This window comes from Rousettus aegyptiacus, unplaced genomic scaffold, assembly GCF_014176215.1.
Source record: "Rousettus aegyptiacus isolate mRouAeg1 unplaced genomic scaffold, mRouAeg1.p scaffold_m13_p_5, whole genome shotgun sequence".
Lineage (NCBI taxonomy): Eukaryota > Metazoa > Chordata > Mammalia > Chiroptera > Pteropodidae > Rousettus > Rousettus aegyptiacus.
In genome coordinates, this window is record NW_023416308.1 from 23,258,136 (window position 1) to 23,271,979 (window position 13,844).

The 13,844-nt window shown below is 43.1% G+C and overlaps 1 protein-coding gene across 4 annotated transcripts in view; it reads right to left on the minus strand.

The window, feature by feature from the left end:
• Positions 1 to 13,844, minus strand: part of LOC107521844 (protein HIRA) — a 75,686-nt gene that overhangs the window by 31,612 nt on the left and 30,230 nt on the right. For all 4 annotated transcript variants that reach the window (XM_016166903.2, XM_036221492.1, XM_016166906.2 and 1 more), the window contains 6 exons: positions 12,170 to 12,337; positions 10,228 to 10,341; positions 8,181 to 8,251; positions 7,403 to 7,508; positions 5,152 to 5,367; positions 3,671 to 3,756 (listed from right to left, as the gene is read on the minus strand). In XM_016166903.2, coding sequence (XP_016022389.1) covers positions 3,671 to 3,756; positions 5,152 to 5,367; positions 7,403 to 7,508; positions 8,181 to 8,251; positions 10,228 to 10,341; positions 12,170 to 12,337 — 761 coding nt within the window. The remainder of the gene's footprint in view (positions 1 to 3,670; positions 3,757 to 5,151; positions 5,368 to 7,402; positions 7,509 to 8,180; positions 8,252 to 10,227; positions 10,342 to 12,169; positions 12,338 to 13,844) is intronic.

The window sequence follows — 13,844 nt, forward strand, 5'->3', positions numbered from 1 at the left end:
AAGTTGTTAGTGTAGCAAACACTTGGAACACATAATAGCTGCCTATTATTATAATTGTCATTAAACCTGTTACATGGGATATTACATGGGTAAATGCATATATTATCTGGGATAAATTCGTAGAAGTGGAATTGTAGCAGCAAATGAAATGCTCATTGATGATTTTTGATAAATAGTTCTAAATTGTCCCCCTTAAAGGTTTAAATTACAACCTGTGTATGAGTCTATTACATCACATGTCATTAATTTTACCAAATTTCATGTTATTTGACAATATAATAGATGAAAATTGGACTTACTACATTTTTAATTTGCAGTTTTTTGATGTAAGCTTGATCTTTTTTCATATAGAAACATCTGATTTCCTTTTTTTTAATTAACTGTTTATTCATATCCTTCATCTGCTGTTCTATTTGGTTATTGGTCTTTGTTATTGATTTTAAGACTATTTACATATTAAAAGAATTTCTTATATGAACAGGAAACATTTTCCCCAGGATGTAGTGTTTTGACTCTTTATCATGTAATTTTCCTCACAGACACAAAAAAGTGTTATTTTTATGTGGTCTAAATTTTGTGTCATTTGTAGAAAAGACTTCTTAACCTCTGAGATTATGAAAATATTCTTCTATAGAATATTTTAAAACTTTAAACAAAAAAATTAAAATTAAAAAGAGATCTCTGAGCTGTTTAGATTGTTCTCTGAAAAACCTCTGAACTGTTAAGAATTTTAAGTTTTGAGGTAGGGCTCCAATTTTGTTTCTAGAGTATCAACAAATAGTCTTGACTGTCACTTATTGAATTAGGTAATGATTCATCATGGATGTAAAATATTACCTTTAAAATTCCCATAGTTAGCCTATTTGGGGGTTTTCAATTGTATCCCAATGTTCTATTCATGTGTGAGCACCTGTTTTAATTCTTTTACCTTATAAGTTTTAATTTATAGTGGGGCTAGTCTTCCCTGATGAATCTTCTTTTTCAGAAATATTTCAACTATTTCTATTTATTTTTCCATAAAACTTCAGAATCAGCTTGTTTGATTCTGAAAACTCCTATAGTTATTTGTATTGGCTCATGTAACGTTTACAGGTTGGGAGAGATCTGTCATCTCCATGATGTTGCATCATCCTAGCTAATAAATGGTATGCACTTCCTGTAATTTCTTCGAATTTCCTTTTAGGTCTCTCATAGGATTGAAATTCTTTTCTTCATAAAGATCTACATTTCTTGTTACATTCTAGGTATTGCATTTGTAAAAGTGATTTCTTCCTTTATAATCTTCTAAAAGAAGTTGGTGCTATTTGATCTCATTACATTGGTTGTATCCAGTCACTTTATTGTCTTCTTTGATTGTCTATGACAGTTTATCCAGTTCGTTCTCTTTTAGATCATATCATCTTTAAATGATAATACATTTTACCAACTCCTTTCCAGTTTTATTCTTTCTGAAGTTTTATTCTTTCCCTAGACTAACTTTATGAGCTAGGGATCCTAGAATAATGTCAAATTATAGTGACAAGAATAGACATTTATTTAGTTTTTTAATGTAATTTGAAATAAGATAGTTTATCAAGTAAAGCACCTATCTATTCCCGCTTAAATACGCTTTAAATCAGAATGATGTTGAATAAAAATGCCTTTCAAGTATCTATACAGATGAGATGATCATATAATTTTTTTTTGATCTATTGGCATGTAGAAGTAAACTAAGTTTCCAAAATTGGAACCCCCTTGCTTTCCTGAAATAAACCTTACCTGATTATATGCATTGGCATTTTAACACACTGTATGGTTGCTTGTTACTATTTTATTTTTGATTCCGCACTGACATTTGGAAATGAGAGTCGTCGGGAATTTATTATGTTCAACCTCGGTCACGTTTTGATCTAAATCTTGTGTTTAAAAAAAAGGTTTTGTAAGCTTTCACACTAGAATATTTTCAATAGTATTAGAATGACCTATTCCTTAAAAGTCTGTTAGAATTTTGCCATGAAGCCTTTTTAGTCTGATAGGTTTTGGCAAATTAACTGTGACAATGTCCTCTATTTCTTCTATAATAATTCATCTGTATGGATTTTCTTCATTTTGGTAATTTTATTTTCCTCAAAAATCATCCACTTTCCATTTTATTTGTATAGAGTTCAACAAAGCAGTCTTTCATCCTTTTGATTTATTCTTTATCTATGATTATTTCCCACTTATTTCTACTTTAAGTATTTGTGCTTTTTCTTTGCTTTCTTGATTAGCTAAGCTAATAATCACCTATTCCATCGCTACTTATTTCAACATGACTGTATCAGGAGGGCAAAAAAGCCTTTAAGACCAAAAGAATCAAGTTCTAGTGCCAGAAATATGTGCCCTATGGCAAAAAGTTGGATCAAGTCCAGGCAGGAAGCCATCTACTACCTGCCTCCTTACCAGGTGAGGCCTGGAGGGATCTACAGCACAAAAGTGCCACTATCACCACCTCCACCACCTTCTACAACTCTACTCCCACAAGCCCAGCAATGTTCAAAGCACAGTCACATACTTGATCTCACTTGGTCTTAATAAAAGGTAGGCAGGTGGCATTACCCCCTATAGGTTCACAGTGGGAAAAATGATTGATCAAAGGAAAATCAGTCTCTGGGAAAAGTCAGGAAACTGGTTCTGGTTCTACCCAGTCAGGTTTCTGCCCTCCAGGGCCTCAGCATCTGAACACCTACCAAGAAGAGGTCAATCAGCATATCATGAATGAAGGTTTATTCAGACTTCTAGGAAGATTTGAAATAGCTCATGGATGAGCAATTGCAAGTGCAGAGGACTACTGCGTGTGGTGCCTGAACAGATTGGCTGAACGAATGTATAACCCAGAGTGAATGAATCACTTCAACAGCATGCATCTATTTCATTCACACAGGGCCTTATCATCCTTTGACTAAATATACACTGTTTTGGGGAGAATGACCCACACAAAAGCAAACTTGACTACAGACACTAAGACAATAGCAAATGGTGACTCAGTCCATTTCCCTCGTCTCTGCCCCCTCAGGGAAATATGCCTCAGAGCCCCACTCTCCACTCAGAAATTCTACTTCTAAGAAGTAGACTGAGGAAACAGTCAACAGGCATGCTCAGAGATTCATTTATAACCATAAAACATTGGACACAAACTACAAGGCCACAGTTAAGGGGATGGCTAAGTAAATCATGGTACATTCACAGGCTGGGAACCTGGACAATCAGCAAGCCAAAGCTTCAGAGGACTATTTATTAAAATGGGTGCAAGGTCAAGATACAGGAACAAGTGGGAAAAAAAGAATGGAGATACAGATACCAGAATGTTAACAGTGATTATATCTGAGAGGCTAGATTATGGGTAATGTTTATGTCTTCCTTTGGGCTTCTATTATTTTCAACAAGGTGTATACATATTCCTTTCACAACCAGAAAAAGGCTACAAAAGGGTTAAAAGAGGAACAAATCAAGTGTGCATAAGGGCTCTGTGGGTAGCACTAAGCTTTGAGGTTGGTGGTAAGCTGGGCTCAACTCCTTTACTTCCAGAGTCTAAGGGTCCGATTAGCCCAAGAGGCTGTGAAGACCCTGATAATGAAAATGCTAACTGGCAAAAGGCGAGAGAAAGACCTCCCAGATAAGGCCACAGAGAGCTCGGTGAATGAACGAGTACCCGGTGTCCAGCTGTGCTATGCAGAGAGGTGTAATTCTTCTCCGACCGTCTGCTGTCCGAGTCTCAACTTGTTTCTTCAGAAGATTCTGGCAAAGTAAGTGACACAAATGAATGGAAAAGTTCCTGCCAACTACCTCCAAATATAAAAAAAGGAAATGTATTCTAACTTCCCCTTCTAACAGGCTTTCTAATCAAACTAAACTAAGCCACCTAATCAAAGAACAAATAGTTTTATCAGGATGCGTGCTCCACTTCCTGCACAGTAAAGCAGAAAAGACTGAAAGCTCCCAGCTGAACCAGCTCTGGTACCTTCTCTACCACCAGCACTGCAGGCCTGGGCCAGGTTCCCAAAGCAATGAGCAACCATGGTGCTCAACAAGGGAACTAATGGATGATACCTGTACCCTTCAGCCTACACCCTTGTCTCTATGCTGTGGTTTGCAAACTCTTCCACAGAAGGTTTATAACCAAGGGTTCCCAATTACACATTATGTCTGAGTATCTTTGGGAGGTTCATCACCCTGCACAAACTCCTGGAGATGGTTTAAGCTCCCTGGGTAATTATAACATTTCCTGCTTTGTTCCTACGCCATCTCCACCTCCTACCCACAAGTGAGACATGAACTTCCAGAAGAAGAAGGGGGAGCCCACAGATGTCTCCTAAGGGTAGTGCCTGAAACCCAATGTTTTCAGTACAATAAATCCTCACTTAATGTCACTGATAGGTTCTTGGAAACTGCAACTTTAAGGGAAACAACGTATAAGGAAACCAATTTTACCATAGGCTAATTGGTATAAATAAAAGTTAAGTGCCAATGGCATATTTCTGGTCACAAAAACACCACCAAACTTCTAAATAAAGACCCCAAATGCTTCTAATATTAAACATTGAAATAAATGTGAGCTATACATACATTTTAAACAGATTAATAAAAACAAATAAGATGATTATTTCCTAACCCATTTATCCCAGTTCAGGGTCACAGGTGGCTAGAGCCTTTCTGGCAGCTCACAGTACACCCACCTCAGACTGGAAACCTAACATGGGCATCTTTGGGATGTAGGAGGAAAGTGGAGTAGTCAGAGAAAACCCATACAGACATGGGGAGGAAGTGTAGAGTCTACACAGCGACCCCAGCCAGGAATCGAAATTTTTTTCTCATCAGTGTTGTAACAAAACACGTTGAACCAAATGACACTATTCGAGGACCTGTTGTATATAGAATTTCCAAGAAAGGTCAAGTTCCCATAAGAGATGACCTCTTCTACAGCACCGTGGGTCATGAAGGCCTTTGATAAAGGTGCCTTAGGCCCCATTACCCCCTCATGCAGCTGAAGGTAATGGGCCAAGTGGGCCCAAGCTGGCTTACCTCTGGGCCCTGAGCTAGGCCTAGCACACACCCATCTCCACACTACTCATGCCTGTGCCCCATCCAGATTGCCTGATCTCCTGTGCCCACGAAATCTGGCCAAGCCCTCACCTTCCTGATGTCTTCCAGACTCTCCCCATTGACAACACCAGCAACTGAGGCTGCTGATCCTGTCTCTCTGGGCGTGGCACTCTTCTGGTCCAGCTGTTGCTGTTGCTGCCTTCGCTGGTACTTGAGCATTTCAGGGTTCTCGATGACAGCTGTGGAGAGCTGGGCCTCAGTCATGATAGCCAAGCTCTTGCCATAAGTGGACTGGTGAATGCGGCTCTAGAGGAAACAGAGAAAAGTATAATAAAACAGCTATGAACAGACAGGTGGTAAATACTGCCCACCAGTGGGTGAGCTGTGGGTTGGTTCTGGTTCTGAAAGCAAAAAGGGCCCTGGGCAGGGGACCCAGAGCACCAGATCTATCTCTGCATTGCCTTTCACCCTATTCTGCCTATAAGCTGATTAGATGACTCTGGAGCAGTCTTGTACCTTCCCTAGATGTTTATAGCCTCCAGTGTACCTATAGCTGGGGATGAAAGTGAATGAATAGTCAACAAGAAAACACCTACTCCATTTCTGATGCAGAACAAATGGAAAACGTTTGTTGAATTGAAGAAGACACTCAAATTACTAACATAAAGCTCTAGATCACTCTAAAGATCCCACACACTCTTTGAGAATCAGATACTAAAACCAGAGGCTGCAGATCTTGTCTACAGCCATCGGCATGTGGTTGGAGGTCAGCATGGGGCTGCTAACAGTGTCTGAGAACAAGGGAAGGCCTGTCATAGCAGACCTGGGGAAATCCCTCTCTACCCTCACTGTCTCCCAATATGTCATGATCCTTGTGAGTAGAGCCTCCCTTCATTCTCCCCAGTCTCATTAGTCTCATGCTACAACACACCGAACAGGACCTCAAGAGGGATGGGATGGTGTCCCCAGCGCAGCGGAATGACTGCTATGATGAGGAAAAGATTCACATAAGGATGTACTATGACCAACAGGGAGGTCAGTAGGACATCTGCCTCAAATAAAGGATGCTGAGAGGGGAGGCGGCACTTTGGGACCCGCTCCTGCAGAGCCTGTATGTGGCCAGAAACTTCCCTCCCCTACCACCTTGGCTCCTGTCCCATCTCCCCTGAAATCTCTAGGTAGAATTCAGAGTTTGGCTGATGTCTAGCTAGTGATCCTTGAACATGGGGTCCCTGCCTGTCATCTGGGAAATGGTAAGCTAGATAGGTTATTACATAAGCTACCATTGTGGCTCTTCAAGGGGGAGGGGAGTACACAGTGATGTCAGGTAACCTGATGACGGTGACAAGGTGGAAAAAGACCTAAGGCCACTGAGACATTCATCCTTTCATTGACAAGAAACCGCCAGGGTGCCAGGCCCTGCTCTAGGTGCTAAGGAGAAAGCAGACCCCTAACCCCGAGGGGTTTATATCATAGTAGGAGGTCCACACAGTAGCTTAAGAGGGAGCCTCTACCAGCAATTGAATCGCTAAATGGTGAGCTGCCCACCTGTTCTGAGCTTTCAAAGGGCTCCTTTCAGACAAATGAACATATTCCACTAAGTGCTGGCAAAGGCCCATTTGTAGAAACACTGGTCCTAAGTCTATGGTAGGTAAAGCAGAGCCTTTCCTGAAGCTCTTGAGGAAGGGCACATAGACCACACTATCCTGGGCAAAAAATAGAAGTCTGGCCTAAAGGCAGCAGGCCCTGGGTCAGGCTTCTATTCTTGTTCTTAAAGATCATACAGGATCCTGGCAAAAGGCCATATTATTTTCCGAGGCTTAGTTACCCCATTGGTGAAACAGGTAAGCCTTGCGATGAAAGATTTTGTGTAATTGAAATAATATATGCAAACACACAGCCCAGAGTCTGGCATACAGTATGTGCTGAAAAACAACCAATGTTACTATTAAGTTGCTACTCCGTGGCAACCATCAGTACAAGACAAAGGGGAAAGTGATGTAAGCAGGGACCCTTGGGAGTACTCCTGTTGTCTCCCAGAAACCTCCTAGTGTGTGGCTAATTATCAGCTCAGAAGATGCCCAGAGTTGTTTTATTAATTCCAGAACTGATTTCTGCTATGAACAGAGACTCATTTTTAAATATTTTGTAAAGACAAGGATTGCAATCTATAAAGGACAAATACCCAATAATACATTAAGAAACAATGTATCTGTAAATGTCATAAGAAGAGGGTCCAGTTGAAGGGACAACCTCTCAGAGGTATCATGGCCATTTCTGTAGCTCTAGACAATGCGCACACAGCACACGGGCTGCTAGCTGGCAGTATATTGTCTCCTACCTTCTCCTCCTCGCTCAGGGGGTCTCCAAGCTCATCCTGGGAGAAATCTAGGAATGCCACAGATCCATCCATGGAGCACACCAGGATGCCCAGCCCATTCAGAGTCCTGAAAGAAATGGCCATCAGCAGCCTGGGAGCAAGTGCCTGCAGTGCTCACCCATGCCTCAGTGAACCCAGGAGGATGGCAGGGGAAGGCTCTAGGTAGAGGCCTAGAACTCCTGGTTCCCTTCTGTGGCCTGGAAGGGGAGGGGATGGGGGAGACAACTGTGTCCCAGAAGGTTCCAGCACCCTTTAGTTCTAAGCACATGTACACAGTATCTCTTATCATATGTTTTTTAAGAATTTCATTTTTATTTATCTTATTTTTGAAACCATTTTTTTTTTCATGTAAAGGAGTACACATCTAAATGAGGTCACTGAGAGGCAGAATGTGTCTCCATACCTATGCTTACCTGGTTCATGAAATGACAGAGAGTGAAGTGGAACCAGGATCACAGCTCTCTCCTTTTCCTAAATACCAGTTTGTCTGAGAAGGCATTTTGCAGGGCCAAATCCCAATGGAGCAAGGAGCACAGCAGCAGACATTCTCCCAACAGCAGGACCAAGCTGCCCTTTCCTGAATCAAGTGCAAACGGCACCCTGGGGATCTGCTCCAGTGGCGACACCTCATGGGGGGCTGGTCCCTGGCTACATGACCCTAATCACATCCAGGGACCTCATTTTCCAACATGTAGCCTCTTTTTCCTAGCCTGTGCATCATTACAAGAATCCATCTTACCAAGAAATATCCATGATAGATTTGTCAAACAGCTCATGGATGACAACCAAAGGCCTTTTCAGACACGTGAGCTAGAAGGAAAGAAGCAGCAAAGGTTAATGAAATGAATGAAAACTACTTTTTGTTCACTTAGCTCAGTTAACACTACCAGTCATAAAAGACTTGATCGGAATTTTGCTGACACACAGGGTATATTTAACTCTATTCAAACAGCAACCACCAAGATCCCAAACTGTGGAAACCAAAGCCTTCCCAAAATAAGCAAATTAGAGTGGGCCCCTCAGAAAGTTTCATTGTGGTCTGGCAGGGGAGATGGCTTTATAGAGACAACCAATAATGGAAGAGGGGCTTCTGGAAAGGCCATGACCTGAACAAAGGAGGTCTAATGAACAGGGGGAATGGCATGCCAAGGCCTGGGCAGGGGATGAGGCAGCAAAGGCAACTCCTAGGACAGGAAAACAGATGCAAAGAGAACCCGGCACATCTTCTCTGGGCCTAAGAAAGTCTGGTACACATTTACATAAGACTAGGTATAAGCGGCTACATATGCCACACAGGCTCATTCTACAGTGTGTGCAGATAGTCTAGAAACACATTAAAACAATTTACATTGCCCTAATCCCCACCCAAAGCTAACCACTATTAACATTTTAATGAGTTGTCTTCTGGCCTTACACAAATACTTCATTCTTTAAGACACATAGTTCTGCCTGCTTTCTCATTTAATAAACAAGCATGTCATTAAACATCTTCTAAACACCTGTATTTGATGACTGCATAACATTCACCATGTGCATATTCATTATCTAGTCACTCTAATGTTGGGCCATGTACTATCTCCACATTCCCACAGTTTGCAAGAGCCGTCTCTCATACACTAGTGTCTGACCTCCCTGCTGACAGGTCCTGGGGCCACAGGGCATCCGGCTGGGTGGGAATACCCTTCTGCAGGGCTCCCACCAGGTGCCGCAGAAGCTTCTGGGCGGCTAGGACTGCTCTTGCAGAGAAGGAGTTGCTGTGACCATCCTAGTTGGGAAGAAAGATCTAGAATCTGAGCTACCTGGAATTCATGAGAAGAATCTTGCCCCTACCATAATTCCACTTCCAGAAAACAAAACAAAACAGCCTTGCCCCTCCTCCCCAAAATGTGTTTATAGACCCCTCAGCAATTTAGACCTTGTGATGTTTTAATCAAAGTACCATGAATGGAGCCCCAGGCCAAGAGGAGCCCAGGAAGAACATTCCTGGAACTGCCTATGGTGGCAGTAGGGTTCAGGTTCTGGAATAAATGGTACATGAATACTAGGCCTGAAAAAAATCACAGTGTGCACAGTAGTTGATTTCTCTGTGACAAACGACCATAATAAATGCAGCCAGAGGATAACTTTCAAACCTACAATTTTAAATCCACTGTTTATGAGGAAATTAATAAGGAATAAACAACGAACATAATAAGATACACAGATATCAACATTATGCTGAGTGAAAGCAATGCAAGACAAAAAAGTAAGCACTGTACAACTCCATTTATATGAAGTTTAAGGACGGGCAAAACTCATTGTGACAGACATCATTAGAGTGGCTGCCTTGGCTAGGGGGTTTGAGGGTGGGGTCTTGAATGGGCAGGGACAGGGAACATTCTGGGGCAGTGGTTACACATGTAAACTTGTACAACAGTGCATTGAGTTGTACGCTTTCAAGTGAATATACTTTATGTAGGCTTTATGTCGATACAGGGTTTTTTTAAACGAAGCAAACATAACATGCCAACTATGGCACTGACCACCAAGGGTACACAAGAGTTGGACACAAGAGCTGCTCTGGCTGGAAGTCAGTGCAGTCTCTCCTAGCTGGGCCCAAGCCCAGGCTTCAGTGCTTCCTTCCAGGGTGATGGGAGGGCCTGACTCCAGGTGCAGGGTGGAGGCACACGCTAGGCATGCCAAAAGCAGGGTTCCCTCATCTTCCAGGTCTCCACGCTCCGCCTCCTTCACCAGACCCATCTCCTATTCTCCTGCAGGAGCAGCAAAGCTCATGATGGGGGGCTCACCCAGACAGAGAGAGAACGGTCCTTGCTACCAACAGCACAGCAGCAGTATGGGCAGCTGGGCTTCGCAGAACTCCCATTCTTCTGCTTCTTTTTGAAGATTTTGGGGTTGAATTTCTAAAGCCAAATAACAAATGCTAAAATAATTGATCAAGTATCAAGCATATACCCCGTGCCAAGGATTATAAACATACCACAATCCTAGACTACAGGTGGGAGCCCCATACAGACATCCTATCCTCCCAGCTCCAGGCACTCAGCAAGTTTAATTTCATCTTCACACCTACCCAGGAGGCATTTTGCTGAGGATTAAATGGAGGCTCAGAGGACACAAACCTGCACTGAGTCAACAAATGAGTAAGTGGTGAGATGAAGATTTAAAACTGGCTCTACCAACTCTCCAATTCTGAGCCTATGGCCAGGTTGATGGCAGGGGAGCTACAAGAACTGGTACTCTGAAGCCCTACTGACCTGGGCAGGGCCAGATCTAGGACTTGGGTTTTAGGGACAAGGTCTTGAGAGAGGGCGCTCTAGTATCCCTTTCCTCCCCCTGTATTTTCTTGCTCACAGTCGAAACCATCTTGTAGAGACTGATCATTCCTGCGTGATCTCACGAACAGGGAAAATAACTACATCAGATTAAAGTCAGCCTGGGGACTACCCCAGGGTAACCTGAGCTTCACTGCTGGAAAGGCTGGAAACACATGCTGAGCTCCCTGCTGCCTTCCTGGATTGAAAAGGATTGGAGTTCTAGACTCAGAGTTGAAATCCCCAGGCCAGGAGAACTGAGGAGGAAGGGTGTCAGGTGGCCCAGAGGGGTTCTAATCCCAGAGGGCAGACAGGAATGGCCAAGGGTGCACAGAGACTGGAGAACATGGAACCAAAAGCATGTACCCTGGGCTTGAGTCTCCACAACTGGGTTGGCTGCAAGTGAATATACTTTATGCCTCAGCACCACCATCTCATAGGGCCACTCTTACAGTAGCTGTTAGGATCACTTGAGAGAGTCATGTGGAAGCACTGCTAACTACAGAGCGTGACTTTCAAACATTTTAGCAAAATGGTCTTGATTTCAAACAAAATCTTACATGGACTCCAATACAAGAAAAATTAAAGAAACAATATTTTATTTATATAAATTTAAACCACAGTATACAGTATTTATTATCAATTTAAACAATAGGAAGGATGAGCCCATTTTGATAAATAAAAAAACTGAGATCAGGGGCCAGATCCTGCACTTTTACCAGCCTCAGCCCATCAGTCTACTGACTTTGTTGTGGTTACCCAGTGCAGAGGAAATCTAGGTTCTCACATGCTGCTTGCCTTGGGTACTCTTCAAGATACTCTTCAATTTAAGTCATTCAGAAGCATAAAAGGAGTGGCCAATACTCTCTCAAGACTGAGAAATAGAAACTCACATCTTCTGGTACTCTTCTCCCTGCCATGTAAAGGCAGCTCCAGACTCAGGCAAGTGATCCATCCCTAGCACAGCCTCGTAGCTATAGCTGGCCACTGCCAGGGCGCCACAACAAGCACCTGTGCTCAGTAGCCGCACAAACTGCACTGTGTCCCACAGAACTCGGTGAGTGGGGCACTTGTGAGGACCACCATGCCTGAGCACCCATGAGCAGACCTGAATGCGTAAATAGAGCAAAGCCACAGTGTTCCTAACCAAAGACTAATTTTGGTGATGTTCATATCATGTTAAAGTTTGCCAATAAAACACATGAGTATGTAATTCTATTTTATAAATTTAGTTGTTTAAACACTGAAACATAAGTATTTAAAATGAAAAAAGAAGGTGACATGTGTTGGATCTCAGAACCAACCACCTCAGTCACACGCATGACCCAGCCTTAGGGAGCACAGCACTGCCCAGGCCCTGAAGATACTACTCGGGGCCAGGCCCACAGTCAGCCAGCCTGAGGCTGAGTACACTCACCACAACAGTTACAGCTTTTCGGTGCCCAACGAAGTCCATGTTGGTCTTCCAGCCCTCTCGTTCAATGATCTGGGCAGTGGGGCCGGAGTTGTTCATGGCATGGGCAGATACCAGGTAATGCCCATCAGGTGACCAGCTGAGCCGTAACACATGGGTTGTCCCTCCACACTGAAAGAAGCATCTGTACTTGAAAGGGGTTCAAGACCAATCTTGTGACCAAAATTCTGGCCTCAAGAATAAAGCTGATTCAGCCATAAGAGAATATAAAAATCTTGCCATTTTTGACAACATAGATAAACCTAGAGGGTATTACACTAAGTGAAATAAGTCAGAAAAAGCAAGACAAATATTGTGTGATCTCACTTATATGTAGAATCTAAAAATACTAGACAAATGAACAAACAAAACAAAGGAGACTCATAGATACAAAGAACAAACTGACAGTTGCCAGAGGGTAGACAGTGGGGGGATGGGCAAAAAAGGTAAAGGGGATTAAGAGGTACAAATTTATATATGTCACAGAAATGTAATGTACAACATAGAGAATACAGCTGATATCACAATAACTTTGTATAGTGACTGATAGTTACTAGACTTCTCATGGTGATCACTTAAGGTATATAAGTGTCAAATCACTATGTTGTAAATCAAAATATTTTATGTCAGTTAAACTTTAAAAAGAGCTTTATATTTCAAAAATAAAAAGAATAAAGTTGAACTCTGAATTACAATTAAAGTATGATGGTGGAGCGTGTATCCAAGCTTCTGGCTACATCGACAGCTCTAACTCCAGTCTCTCCAGATGATCCAATAAAAAAGGCTCTTTCAGATGAGATTGAGAGCTACAACATCCCACAGGAGCTGAGCACAGCACAGCAGTGTGGGCCCTGAAGGGATCTGTAGGATGGATACCTCTTTTAACTGTCAACTCTGTGTGGGCCATTTCTGACCACTGACCCCTTTCTTCTGCCCAGCACCTGTTAACCTGAATATATGAGGTCTGTAGAGCACTCACTGCAGTGGAGAAAGAGCTTTATTGACCCATAGGAGCCTGTCTCTGTGATGCAGCCAGTGACCACAAACCACCACCTGTTCTCTCAAGCCTGGTGAAGCAGAGAAGAGGTTCCCTGACCTGGAAGCTCAAGGTCAGTCCAGGGCAGCCCTAAAGACTTAGGGATTAAGACCTTGGCCTTACAGTCTCAGAGGAGGGCAGGACAAGGCAGGGGGTAGTGACACCCCTGGTTCAACTTCTGCCAGGCCACAGACCCAGGCAGGGCAGGCCCAACCCAGAGGTTGAAGAGTGCTGTCAGTTCCCACTGGGACTTCAAACACTCCTGTTCCATCTCCCACAGCCACTCCCAGGACCCTACCTGCTGCCTGCAGCTGGAGCTCTGCAGAGCTCCAGTAGGTGTGGAGGCCCATATCCCTTATACAAGGCTGTCGCCAAGGAGGGCAGAACTAAGTAAGGTAAATACTGGTATTAATGTGCCCAATCCAGGAGCTGTTGCTGGTTTAGGGAGAATTGAATACATATTTCCACTTTTCTCCCACAGTTAGCCCTGTCCCGTGGGCCAACATCTATTCTCCCTGTAAAACTATGCTCGTGTCCTTTCCTCTGAGAAGCCTTCCCTGATGAGATCATGCCCCATGCCCTAGGCTGTTTCTGCACACTCTG